This window comes from Anabrus simplex, chromosome 5 (assembly GCF_040414725.1).
Source record: "Anabrus simplex isolate iqAnaSimp1 chromosome 5, ASM4041472v1, whole genome shotgun sequence".
Taxonomy (NCBI): domain Eukaryota; kingdom Metazoa; phylum Arthropoda; class Insecta; order Orthoptera; family Tettigoniidae; genus Anabrus; species Anabrus simplex.
This window is the reverse complement of record NC_090269.1, coordinates 34,277,651-34,292,714: the sequence shown is the minus strand read 5'-3', so window position 1 is coordinate 34,292,714 and position 15,064 is coordinate 34,277,651. Positions and strand designations below refer to the sequence as shown.

Below are 15,064 nucleotides of genomic sequence, written 5' to 3'. Positions count from 1 at the left end.
AAAATAAGGGTTTTATATTTTATTCGCAAACTTAAATAAGTTACCGTAAATGCCAATAGTCAGACATGACCACAAATGAACCCAGTAGAATAACGACATAGGTACCGTAGCTCTGGTTAACTCAGTAGGTCCCATATTTACTAAAAATCTCTTATGATGGAAGGATGGCACACAGTAAAGGATTTCGAATGTCATCCTCCAAAGAAATATTCTCGCAAGGTAAGCATGTCAATAACTTATTCCGTTCCAAAAGCCTGTCCATTGTCTTTACTACCCGGAGTACACGAACAGAATTCTATAGCCGTAACGAGAAGCACTGGCGAAAGTGACCGAATCTCATTCAATGAAAACTTCCTTTGAATTGCATGATGGGTAGTGTAGTAAAGCAATATGGCGTTACTACTGCCGTCAATCATTTTCAATGATAATTTTTATTGATTGAATTGCTCGAGTTTAGTGCTCGTGTGTAAGTAAGACCCTTTTTCGGATTATTTAGGAGCAAATGTGCATGCATCTAAGTACTGATAAGTGATTATTTGAGAGTATGGGTTTGTATACCATTAACTAAGTTTGTAGACTTTTATCTGGCATTTTGATTTCCTATTTTATATTGTATCAGAATTTATATCGTAGCTTTTTAATATATTATGACTACGGACTTACTCATTTCTAGTTATATAATTACTTTTTATGGTGTAAGAATTCTCCTCGATTTTTGGTTTGACAGATGAGAAAGGCATGTTTGATACATTATTTTTCACTTCCGTAAATTACTTTTGCTCTAAATATACCCTCCGTAAATTTTTGCTTTCCTGTATATCTGCTGATATTTCGCTATTCGATCAGTTAGTGTTGGACAGTTAAATTTTAGTGTTCGTGATCGACCTTCGTTTCCTATTTTATAAACAAACCAGCTGACAGACTTTGGTGAAAAATATACCATTCTCATACTGATATTATAATTTCTCAGTGCAACCTATTGCACCGTTCATTTTTATAGTTATTTTATATCCTAAAAGTACACTGTGTGAAGTGTATAGTTATATTGCAGCTATACAGTTCATTATATTTTCAGAAAGGATGCCGTGAATTGTCATCTCCAGAGGATGGAATCCCCACCTACTTGCTCTACATGGTCAGAAGCATTCCCCTCAAGTGATGACAGTGGGTTGCTCCTGACCAGTGGGCATAGTGGTTCCATCTCAAGTGGCAGTGGTGGAAGTGGTGCTTGTCACCTTGCACTTGAGGTAAGATGTAGAATAAAACTTAAAAATTGTTTTGAATTATGAGCTGAGATTACTTATAGAACAGAAAATTCTGTGGCTTTAGTTACATATATCACTCAAATACCTTGTAGCTTTATAGGCTGCTAAAGATGTCATGGAATTGACCAGTATATTTGGAGTAAGTTTTTTACTTCACTTCGTTTACTAAGTATCCATCTTCAAGATGTTTTGTCAAACTGGATGGTTTAGTTTGCTAGGTGCTGTCTTTCATAACCTAACATTTATCTGATTTCAATTAAAGCGCTACAGTTGTGTGCATAAAGGAACACCAGTAACGCTGCCGTTGACCATTCACTTACGAAAGAACATAGAAAACTGATATAAAACATTAGCCTACCTGAAATTGTGTACAGGAGAGATCCTTTATGCTTGTCAGGGACCCACCAAACCGTCCTAGACCGGGCGAGTTGGGAGTGCGGTTAAGGGTGCGCAGTTGTGAGCTTGCATCCGGGGGATAGTGGATTCAAGCCCCACTGTCGGCAACCCTGAAGATGGTTTTCCATTTTCACAGCAGGCAAATGCTGGTACTGTACCTTAATTAAGGCCACGGCTGCTTCCTTCCCACTCCTAGGCCTCTCCTATCCTGTTGTTGCCGTAAGACCTATCTGTGTCAATGCGACGTAAAACAAATTGTAAAAAAAATATATAATTTTTATCATTATTATGGAGAAGAATTAAAATTGATGTGTGCCACTAATGCGCGACTGAAGTGACGGTCTATAACTTGTGTACTCTGCGATAAGAAAATTCCTCAGCAGTTAAAGTGAAAAATATATCAGACTATCATCCAGCCAGATGCACTATATGGTGCAGAGGATTGGCCTGCAATAAAGGAAGTAGAATATGACTTGCCGTTATGGAAACCAGAATGCTTTGCTGGACATCAAGCCTGACACTCCACAATCATGTCACTAATGATGACATATGGAATTGCACCAATCACAGATGAGATGAGGGAAAGCCGGCTACAACGGTACAGACATGCTTTAAGCAGACAACACATGTACAGACTATAAACTTCATTTTATCTCTTTTGTCATTTGAACTTGTACATTAATACCAAAACAGTATTTACTATCCTCCTGAGTCAATACATTAGTATCATCCTATAAGATGAGTTTTAATTAGATATGTTTCAACTTGCTATGAGTCATCTTAACCCAGTGAACTTGGGTGACGAGGCACGCCTACTTGCGAGCACATGGCGTACATCTCGGAAGACAAGCTGGGCCCAGGCATTGCCAGTACTCAGATATCTTTCTTTAGTCCACCCAGTTTGTAACAGATGGCTCCTGCGCTAAGATTTTCGTATACTGGAAGGTTGGGCGGGGGGATATGTCAAAGTTTCCCCTTGTTTGAACTTCACACCACATGTACAGTGAGACTTGGAAATATTTCAAATTCCTTTCAAGCCAGTAGTCAATATGGCAACTAGCAGCACACGCATTTCTGAACATTAAGAATTAGTGAAGTTAATTAACAGTGTTTTAGATAGTGATTCTGACAATAGTGTAAGTGAAGATCTTCAGGAATTAGAAGACTATGATTTGTGTGAGGAGTGTGTTGAGTGTAAATAATGTAAATGAGCCAGGAAATGCATATATGTCACTAGTGACTCAGAGAGTGATGAGCAAAACCTTCGCACCAGGCCTCCACAACCAAAACGTGGGAAACAGGATGACTGGGTGTGGATAAGTGGAGATAATCCCGTCATTCACCCCTTCACTGCAAACAAGTGGTGTTTCTGAATTTTTATTTCAGAAATATGCAGCCACAGCTCCATCAGATATATGGATCCATTATTTTCTGTAATTGCTACAGAGACAAATAATTATGGTCAGAAGCTACTTTCAAATGAGAATAGGAAAGGGCGAAAAGAGGATGAGAAATGGTTTAACACAACGGAGGATAAAATAAAGGTGTACTTTGCTCTGTGTATCCTGATGTTTCAGGTTCGGAAACCTCCTATCCAGTTATACTGGAGTACAGATAGGTGTATTGAAACTCGTATCTTTTCAGAAACAGTGAGCAGCGAAAGATTTCTCCTCATTTCTAGTTTCCTACACTTCACTGATGACGTTTCAGGTGATGCTAATGACAAACTGAGGAAAATTAGGTCTATAATTTTGCACTTCTTGGACACATTTTCATCATTGTTTCAACTGTCAGTAAACATTGCCTTAGACGAATCGCTTATGAAAATTCCGTGGTAGGCTGCCGTACGTGCAATGTAATCACTGTAAGAGAGCCAGATTTGGCATAAAGATAATATAAAATTTGCGATGAAAATACAGACTACCTTTCGTATATATACAGGAGATGATATGATTGACTCTTCCTTATCTGCGAGCACTAATGTTATGAGCATGTGTGAACATATGTTCAACAAAGGTCACACTCTGTACCTTGACAATTGGTATATGTCTCCAGACCTTTGTAAAAGGGTTAATGAAAAGCGAACAATTGTAGGAACTGTCAGGCCCAACAGAAAAAACATGCCACCTCATATTTCATCTAAAGTACTTCAAAGAGGTGAGTACCAAATGTGGTCGTCGAACAACATTTTGTGCCTCAAGTGAAAGTATAACAAAGATGTTCATTTCCTTTCTTCAAAGCACACATCAGCAAATATTACATCAGCAGGAAAACTCACGAGAAAGCGCGGGCAAGTGCCCGGAAAGAAAGAAGTTAAAAAAAAAATTAAAAAAAACTCTCCCTTGAGTGCTAAGCTGGGATGAAGGGAGTAGATTTACAAGGCCAGGTCACTGCTCTTTTTCCCCATCATGACGCGAACAGTCAAAGGGTATAGAAAAATTTTTTTCTATCTTGTAGACATTTGTCTTTTCAATTCCTTTGTAGTGTACTGTACTTTCTCACAGTTGGAACGCAGAAAACCCTACTACACAGACTTCTGTGTGGCTGTAGTGACACAGTTACTTGCGATCGTGCAGCTGCCTATTACAAGGTCAGGGGACAACCTTCACCTAGTGCAACCCCTCTTGGGCTACAAATTAGACTCATTTTCCCATGCATATCCCTAGCACTGAAAAGAACAATCCCTCTAAACGATGTTTTGTATGCTCAAAGCAGAAGGAAAGAAGTGAGACAACATGGCAGTGCAAGATATACGAAATTCCACATCATCTCCCTGGTTGCCTTGAAATCTATCACATAAAAACATCATTTTAGTTGAGTCCATGTATTCATTCACCAATTGACAAAATTTCAACATTTGAAACATTCTTTTTAATACCCCAATACACATAATTTGGGAGTGTGTGTGCACTTAGATGTCTAACACGGACAGTGGCAACAAACATGACAGACCCTAATGGTTAATATTTCCGGTTCTATAACTGGTCACGCAACCAGAGAGTGCGAAGTCAAACTAGATAACGGGAGAGGAAGGTACACAGAGAAACAGGTTTGCAATCCCCATCATTCTCCCACCAAGTATGAAAACGTGGCATGGGTCTGAGAAGCTAAAAGCCAGTGCTGAAGGGTTAAGCTTGCCTTTTAAGTCTTCCGTTAAATGTTCTCTTTTTACAATCTATTTTCCCTTGTGCTGCACAAACAGCTTCTCCTCTGGGATTTAAATCTGAGTCAGTTTGATGCACAGGGGTATTTAAATGAGAGTCCATTGGATTAAATTAAAATGACATTAAAAATTATGGTATATACAGTACAACCCCGCTTAACCGAACTTCGCTTAACCAAAACCCAGCTTAACTGAAATGCTCTGGCAAAATTGTATTTTAATATTTTGTTTTTACCCTCTCGTTCTTCGCCTTCAATATTAGTAATTCCCTTGCTATATGTGCTGAGAGCTACTAGGCAAACCCTATTTTTATATGTGGACTTAAACCAGAATGCACATGTAGCATAAGACAAAACAGTTTCATACCATCTAGTTCGTTCCATGATAAATTTTTTCTTGCATTCCAATATTAATCACAACCAGCCCCTCCAGTGAGCTTAGTAGTGAGAAATCTGCAACTTGTCCCTCACTATCGGTACTTTTGTCGCTAACAGTAATCTGACCTTCCCTATCAATAATTTTGACACTGGCAGTAAACAAAATAAAGCTGCTGCAGGACCTAACCAAATTCTAACCTAACCCTGTCGCTAACAGTGCTTTTCTCTAAACCAGAATATAACCAGTTACTAACAGTAATCATAGTTTCCCTGGAGGCATTGTGACTCACTGTAACATTAGTTAGTTCGTTATGTATTCGTAACAATGGTAGTCAAGCAAAACCATCAGCGTGCCAGGTGGAGAATGACAGAATCAGGAAAGAACGGGAGGGAAGATAGGGAAGATAGCATGACATCAGAGTTGTTACAATGATGACTACCCAAAAATCCAGCTAACTGTGATGAGTTCAAACCTGTAATCATAAGATGTAGAGGTTGGAACACTACTGCCTTACTGACAGGAGAAGATGAATTTTAGAGAAGAATTTGTGAGTGCTACAAATCCAAAAGCAATGGGATGAATTCAGATTGGAATGTATGTCGATCATTCATGGGCTAGCGATGTTAGAGGGAAAGGAACCATTGGGTGATATGCATAAAAGTGAAGTGCTTAGTCGTCGTTCTTACTCGCTAGTGGGAGATGGAAAATACTTAACTGATAAACAGTATGCCTAACATCTCGCTGCGCTGCACGAGTCTTTATTTAATGTTCCGAGTGTGAACTGACGCTCGCCGACACACAGCTTCTAGGAACTGAGGTGCAGTGTGTTAGGTTACAACAGCGGTTTTGCGGTTTTCAGATGGTTTTCCGTGGTTTCCCATTTTCACACCAGGCAAATGCTGGGGCTGTACCTTAATTAAGGCCATGGCCGCTTCCTTCCAACTCCTAGGCCTTTCCTATCCCATCATCGCCATAAGACCTATCTATGTCGGTGCAATGTAAAGCCCCTAGCAAAAAAAAATGCGGTTTTCAGAATAATTTAAGTGTTACCATGGAGAAGAGTGGTATTGAATATCAGGCAGGTTTTGTATAGTCTATAGTCATCCTATTTTTGAAATCTCAGCTAGCAGATGTTTGAGACACACACACACACACACACACACACACACACACACACACACAAAAGCAGCATTGGAGGTGATCATCGATGAAAGAAAAAGTAAATTTGGGATCTAATTATCTGAAGGTAAAGTGTCTAAAAGAATTCAAAATATGAATAACAGAATTAAAGCAAAAACAGACTTGAAAAGAACAGAAAACAAATTAGTCCACCTAAAATTGCAGGAAAACAATTACTGGATATAATTGAGAGTGACTCAAATCCATCAATAAACAGACTGCAAGTTAAGAAAAATGTCATGAAACAATAAATAATTCTACTGAAATTAAAATATTTTTAATTACTTTACAACATGAATTATAATTGCATTAGTGAATATTTCTAATAATATTGCAGAAGGAAAATCAGCAGTGGTGGCTACTTGATCAACACATGACCCAGGTACATCTTTAAGTCTTCCACCACAACCACTCCTAGAATCTGTAGCAAAGCACCTACAACACACCCAGGAAAGAAAGTTGAACAGGAAGGGGGAAAACAGAAAAGCCGGTGCGAGAATGTAATTTGCAGAGTTGCAAAAATGAATGGTAATGAAACAGTTGCGAATTTTGAATTGAAAGAAGAGAAATTATTGTGGGAAATGCAGAAAAGCAAGCATAGAAAAATGTAGTGACAAAATATCAACTGTGTTCAAACAACGTTCAAATCTGTATTTGTGTTGTTTTTCAAATTAATTTATTTTACGTTTCACTTTCTGTTTGTAGGTCCTATGGTCCTGGCGGATTTTATTTTTAGTGGTGGATTAAACGGGTGGAATTCTATTCCGTACTCCACTTTCTTCCGTGTCGGGACTTGATGAATATAAGTAAAAAATAACTATTTTTCTGTACAGGGGTTGGTAGTTTTAAATGTAACGGCATTAATTGTAAATTTTTAAAAAAATGTAAATCGCTAAAAACCAACATATTTCAGGAAATAGATTTTTCAGTACCGGTAATTATTTTTTCCTGCTCACTTTAAAAATAAAAAGGAAAGATTTGCAGTATCAGGACCCAAACATATAATAGCCTACTCTTAAGCCCTGGCACGAAAAATATTCAATCACTTGTTACACTATTAAGTGCTCTGCACCATTACGTATCATTCATACTTAAAAGTTTTTCAAGCAAAATTGGGACAAAGGTATAAAATAATAAATATACCCCGGCCTGTAACCGCCATAAGGCCATAATTATATGTATAACAAAATACTCCACCACAAGCGCATGAGTAATATAGGGTTAAAAGTTAGATGACTGATGGATGTATTATGATTAATAAAATATTATTAAAAGGAACACATTCGGCAAGTAGTCAACCCTCCAGTACACGTGCCACAGCTTTTCAGTTGCAGATTTGTTCTTTTTGTTTCAGTCCAGTGCGTAGTTATCTCACCAGTTTCGCCTTCCTCCTTATTGTAGTTCGGGCCTTTCCCTTTCTATTATAACACTTAACCTTCAGTTCGTTGTCTACCAGCTCTGGGATATTTTAGTTACTGTGCGGTGCTTTCAGTTGTGTGCGTGTAGTAGTGTGTTCTGTTGTAACGGTCAGCTGGGTTGTGCGCTTTAAACTTTCAGTGACTTTTGCACTCTTTGTATTACATATGGTTGTACCCTGAAATGGATCAAGAGGATGTGAAAAGTATAAATAACTTGTTTGATACTGTTTAAAAAGATTTAGATAGAATGAAGCATTGAGAGACCAATTTGCTGCCAGAAAGAGACTTTTTCCCCTTCCTGTTCAACTTTTTTTCCTGGGTGTATTGTAGGTGTGTGGCTACAGATTCTCTAGGAGTGGTTGTGGTGGAAGACTTAAAGATGTATCTGGGTCATGTGTTGATCAAGAAGCCACCACTGCTGAAAAGGAGGAGGAAGGCAATGCCAACAATGACACAGAGGAGAGCGAATATGAAATGGAAGTTTCGGCTGATACTGAAGAAGATGGAACTGAGGATAACTGTGTCAGACTTGAACTCCATTTTTGCCCACCTCACTATACTGGAAGAGACTTGCAATCTAAATGGAACGTACACTGCAGCACTTATCGGGACCAAGTGAGGAGACAACATCGTAACATACATCCCTGGCCCAAAAGGTATGGCTCGAGATGTTGCATCTTCACAAAATGAAATGGCGTATGGCTTGTAGTGCCGGGAGTGTCCGAGGACATGTTCGGCTCGCCAGGTACAGGTCTTTCGATTTGACTCCCGTAGGCGACCTGCACGTCGTGATGAGGATGAAATGATGATGAAGACGGCACATACACCCAGCCGCCGTGGCAGCAAAAGTAACCAATGCTGGTTAAAATTCCCGACCCTACTGGGAATCAAAGCCTGTGACCAAAGGCCAGTATGTTAACCATTTAGCCATGGAGCCGGACACATTTCCAGTAGAAGCATGGAAATAATTTTTTCCTGACAGTATCCAGCGTACTGTAGAAACTATTTTTCATGCCAGGGCTTAATAGTATGCAATTCTATGTATGGGTCCTGATACTACAAATCTTTCCTTTGTATTTTTGAAGTGAGCAGGAAAAAATAATTACTGAAAAATCTGTTTCCTGAAATATGTTGGTTTTTAGTGATTTAATTTTCTTTTTTTTTTTACAAATAGTGCTGTTACATTTAAAACTACCAACCCCTGTACAGGAAACTAGCCATTTTTTACTTATATTCATTAAGTCCCGACATGGAAGAAAGTGAAGTACGGAATAGAATTCCACCCATTTAATCCACCACTAAAAATAAAATCCGCCAGGACCATGGGACCTTCAAACGAAAAGCGAAACCGTAAAATAAATTAATTTGAAAAACAACACAAATACAGATTTGAACGTTATTTGAACACATTTGATATTTTGTCACTACATTTTTCTATGCTTGCTTTTCTGTATTTCCCACAATAATTTCTCTTCTTTCAATTCAAAATTCGCAACTGTTTCATTAGCACTCGTTTTTGCAACTCTGCAAATTACATTTTTGCACCGGCTTTTCTTTTTTCCCCTTCCTGTTCAACTTTCTTTCCTGGGTGTGTTGTAGGTGTGTGGCTACAGATTCTAGGAGTGGTTGTGGTGGAAGACTTAAAGATGTATCTGGGTCATGTGTTGATCAAGAAGCCACCACTGCTGATTTACCTTCTACAATATTATTAGAAATATTCACTAATGCAATTATAATTCATGTTGTACAGTAATTATAAATATTTTAATTTTAGTACAATTATTTGTTGTTTCATGACATTTTTCTTAACTTGCAATCTGTTTATTGATGGATTTGAGTCGCTCTTCATTATATCCAGTAATTCTTTTCCTGCAATTTTAGGTGGACAAATTTGTATTCTGTACTTTTCAAGTCTGTTTTTGCTTTAATTCTGTTGTTCATATTTTGAATTCTTTTAGACACTGGAATTTCAGATAATTCGATCCCAAATTTACTTCTTCTTTCCTTCATGATCACCTGCAATGCTGCTGCTGCCTTTTAATATATATATATAACTACAGTAGACCATGTGATGCTTCAAGCACAAATGTCATTGAAGTCAAAGCTGTGATTGATTTATTATATTTAGCTGGGGTACTCAAGTCATCCCATCAGAACTTGAGAGATTTATGGGCACGCAGTGGAAGTGGGGTTGAACTTTTCCGCACCACTGTGGACATAGACAGACTTCAGCTTTTACTACGAGCTTTACAGTTGGACTCTATTACTGATAGAAGAGAAAGACAGAGTGTTGATAGACTCGTAGCTATCAGGGAAATATTCAGGGATTTCGTTGACTGTTGCAAAACAAACTATTATCGTCGCCATAAGACCTGTCTGTGTTGGTGTGGCGCAAAAAAAAAAAAAAAAGCAAAAACTAACTATTCTCTGAGTGAATATGTAATGATCTATGCTAATAAGCCTGTAAAATATGGACTGAAAATAATCGCCTTAACAGACTCCAGAACAAGCTACATGCAGAATATGGAAATATATGCTGGGAAACAACAAGAAGGTCCCTACAAATTGAACAGTAGTGGCAAGGATGTGGGTGAGAGGCTTATTCGGCCAATTTCTGGATTCTGTCGAAACGTAACTGTAGGTAATTGGTATATCCCTGTACCATTAGCCCATAGTATGCTAGCTAACCATAGGTTAACTATGGTAGGAACTCTTTTAAAAAATGGGGGTGGGGTGGGGGGGGAATTCCACTCCTCTTTATACAAGCCAAAGACAGGCCACCTCAAAGCAGCTTTTTTTTGTTTTGGAAACACAGCAACTCTTATCATATGTGCCTAGGAAGAACAAGGTGGTTTTGGTGTTGTTGACGAAGAAACCGATGATGCTCGAAAAGCAGAAATGTTCACTGTTTATAATCTCACAGGAGGAGGAGGAGTGGACGTGGTTGATACCCTGGAAGATATAACATTTTTGACAGGACCAAAAATGGAAAAATGAAGACTGCTTGTGCAACATTTTCACACTTTGTCTGCCGGAAACATAAACTGTGTTCACTTGTAAAGATTGCGGGAAGAGAATTTGATGACGATGACTTATAATTAGTATGAACCAAGAACCTGTTACTGCTATGAAACAGACTTGAAGTGATTATGAAGTGTATAAATAGAGAGTATTTGTTACAATATACTGGGTATTTGCATTTTGTAGTTAAAGAAACTGAATGGACCAGGATTTATTTGCCTAAGGTTTACTGTACATATCTACTTTTAGTAGCCTATGTAGTTTTCTGAGTTTTATGTAATTATACCATCTATATTAATGCTATCTTTAGTGAAAAAGAATATATATGACTTCAACTATAGATGTGATTACTTTTGTGATATTAGTGTTTCATTGGTGATTAATTAAACGTAAATGAATATAAATAAATAGCTATGTACCTTACGTCCAAGAAAAAGATGCAGAAACAACAAAATAAAACATGAATATGATTAAAAGAAATGCTACCATAATACTGCAAAGCGTAAATTGCCTTCCTTTCCACCATGCGTGTGTACTAACGTAACACTACCCCACGCATGTTCTGGAGGGTTAAGTAAGATTACCGGTACAATCCTTTTAGTAGCCTTGCCAATTCATCCCGTCTTTGTTGTTCTGTCTCGTGTATCCGCCTATCAACTTGTATGGCCTCTTTGTTATCTTTGTCCCTGAAATATTTTGCTACATTGTGCTGAATGAAACTCTAAAAGAACTAATGGTACTTTCTCTGTGGCTATCGTACTGTAACTACTCCTACCACTACTATTACTATTAATCTCCTTCACACAATATACTTTAAATTGGTTGAGCACCAGTTGCTGTAATAAGCATCAAAATTCGCAGAGCATGCCTCTTATCTTAATTATTCTCAAGGCATGAGGTGATAAACTCACACATCTGGTAATATACAGGAATATGGATCAGGACAAATGTAGAATACGGTTGCATTTCTACAATTGAGGATTGTAATTGGTAATGGAGTCATTTGTTATTATTAAAAAAACTGAATTTATACTTTACGTCACAATGAACTAGCATTGCCGTACTTTAATTTAACACTAAAAATATACCCTGTGAGATTTGTTGTTACATATACTGAAAATTTGATCTAAATAAAGAAAGCTATTGGCATGAACTTGAATTTAACTATGATATTGCCTTTGATTACATTCTTCTTCATGTTATTTATACATAACATGCTTGATGCTGTAATTACCTGATGTCCACACACACTACTGTCGAACTTAAAATTCCTGGAAAAACCATTGGGTTGAAGTCGTAAGCTGTCTGCTGTTATCTTATCTTCTTATGTAACCTGGAGTTGACCTCTATTCCCTGTCTGAGTGTAGTAAGCTCCAGTGCGATTACGTCCACTCAATATTTATTATTAGAAATTGGAAAACTTAACTGAAAGAACCTGTAATATCCATGCATACTATCTAGTTTCACAGGTCCTGATAGTTACTATATACACTGTTGAAATAAATACAACACTTCTATACGATGTTAGATGTATCTCGAACAAAGTTTGTGAATTGCATAGTAAAATTCAATAAAGAATTCGAAGTACCATAACTGTTAACTGCATATATCGGTTAAATTCGATATATATATTTCCTATACCTCTGCAGACCACGGCACTAAATCTCTGGTGAATCTACTGAAATAAACTTACATTGCAAAGTTCTACCTGCTGCTTCACTATCAGCCCAGTACAAGTCACTACTCAGATCACTCCTCTTAGACTTCTTCGACATGAACACCACTCTTAGGCCACCACTTAGCTCTGACCACCACTCTTACATTGACTTTTATAAACTCGTGATGACCACTCATCTCCCTACTATCTGGTCATCCTTTCCACATCGACACGTTAGCTGGCAAATACGGACACACTATCAATACCACGTGTCCATGCACTATATAAAAGTAGTCATGTTTCTTAATAGCTTGCCCACACGTACAAATGATGACTACATAGCATGTGTCAGCGGAAAAATTACTTGCCTAATACAGCCTCGGTTGCGAAAGATTATGCCAGCTCACCCACCCACAGTTACAAGTCACAGCATGACCATTTCAAATCAATGAATCTCACTTATTTATGTACAGAATAATTACAAACAAAATTCCCTTATCCTATGATTAAAACATATGTGTGATACCTAATTATATTACAGTCTAAATGATGAAAATCAGAGTATACAATCTAATGAATTGGGTCAATTAATGATGTTAATAATAATAATAATAATAATAATAATAATAATAATAATATGAAATCTGTAACCCTGTTGTACTGTTACTGTATTTTATACTGAAGTATTGTAAAGCATTGTTTTACCTGCCCAAAACATCTCTATTATCACCTCTTTTGTTATATACTTATTGTAGGGTGTTTGTTCTGCGGTTTCAGGATTTCGGTACGGGTTCATAAGCCATGGTGCAATGCATAACCTGCATCCCCATGAAGGGCATTTACATGATTGTCTGTCATTACTTTGCATACATCAAAGCTTCACCAGATTCGGGAATCGTGCACTGAACCAGACCAAGTGATGTCCACACTAGTAAACTCTTCACATGTGTTGCAAGTGCTTCTAAATTTATTATGGGTACCCTTTTCCTATTAATATATTCATCACCATGCTGATGTGGCTTTTTTTTTAATATATAAGATGTGTGCAGTCAACAGCCCCTATAGCATGAGGGAAATTATACCTTTCCTGCCTCTGAATTTTGGCACCCTGTAGAGCTTGGATTGTCATTAGAAACTTTATCCAGTTATGAATTTTCGCTTTGTAATCGAAACATCAAATTGTATCGGGTACTGTACTTTAACACCTACATCTTCAACCACGCCACTGTAAACCAGGATCGCCAATGTAGCAAGAAAAACCCTCATACTTTCCTTATTGCCAAGAGCCTCGCCTCTTTTGTTTCATCATTTTCGTCCAGAAAATACTGTGCTGTCCTATGCACATTTGCCTTTTCAAACCTATAAAGTTCTTTATAATTAAGGATAACTGACTGTCGACGACTTTTATAGGTCTTCCTTCTTCCTGCGACGTCCATAAAATACTCCATTATTGCGCACATAGCCCTTATAATTCCTCGTGAGTCAACTGCAGAGGTAACTCATTGATTTCTGAGTATGAACACTATCGCCATTCTCGCCATTCAATCTTTATGCATACCACTCTGGAGCAAGTACTCCCAGAAATGAGTGTGTGCTTGCCCCTGCTCCACTGGGTGATGTCACACACTGTGAGTGTTGAGTGAATGGACTTCTCACTCGTTCTTATGCATGCAATTGTGAGTTAAAACTCCAAATCTAATCTATATATGAAAAATGTTTCCACCTAATCGATACCTTTCTTTTTATTTAGCCTTTGGCTACTTATAAAAACATTAATAATATCAGGACATGTTTCAATCGCTTTGCGATCATCAGCTGCTTACATAAAAGCTTAGATAAAAACAATATTTCTAATTTCTTATGACCTCTATTGGTTTTTCCAGCTCATAAAGGTTATGAAAATTATTTTCACCCCCCCCCCCCCCCCCCCACCTCCACAACAGATGACAGATACCTGCATAAAACATCCACTGCTGCACTTGCATCAGCAATAGTAGGCATCACTTCACTGTCTTCCTCTGTTTGATCACTGTCACTGGTGGGAGAGTTTCATCACTAACTGCATTAGATTCCCCACAACACAAACGGTTTTATAGGTTAGGTTATACCTTTTCCTAAATCAGTCGATCCAGCCATTGGACGCGCTGAAATTTGCAATGCCTTTTCCCTTAAGAGCACACCATCAATTGGAATGCCTGCGGCTCTTGAAATTTCAAGATGTTGAATACAGTAGGTTTTTCATGTGGTCTGTAAGATCCAGGTAGATGTGAATGTGTTTGCTATCATTGATTCTGAAACGTAATAAAGTGAGAGTTTATCAGCTGCTGTTATATTCTATTTACCTTCCTGAATTGGTTTGAAAATGGAAAACTTCCTGGCATACTTTCACTAGTTAATGGAGCAGGTTTATTTCTACTTCCAAATTTCTATTTCCAAATGTTCTTAGAGTTGCCAGACCATTCTGAGAGTTATTAGATTTTAAATACTTGTCAGCAGTATTGTTTTGAGTCTATGGAGCAATATTATTATTATTATTATTATTATTATTATTATTATTATTATTATTATTATTATTATTATTATTATT

At 37.7% G+C, this 15,064-nt stretch overlaps 1 protein-coding gene across 1 annotated transcript in view; it reads left to right on the top strand.

The window, feature by feature from the left end:
• Window positions 1-391: 391 nt before the first annotated feature.
• LOC136873704 (uncharacterized) overlaps window positions 392-15,064 on the top strand; it is a 68,237-nt gene continuing 53,564 nt past the window's right edge. Inside the window, exons 1-2 of the mRNA XM_067146838.2 lie at window positions 392-466; window positions 1,076-1,247. Of these exons, the coding sequence (XP_067002939.2) occupies window positions 1,107-1,247 (141 nt within the window). The 5' untranslated portion in view covers window positions 392-466; window positions 1,076-1,106. The remainder of the gene's footprint in view (window positions 467-1,075; window positions 1,248-15,064) is intronic.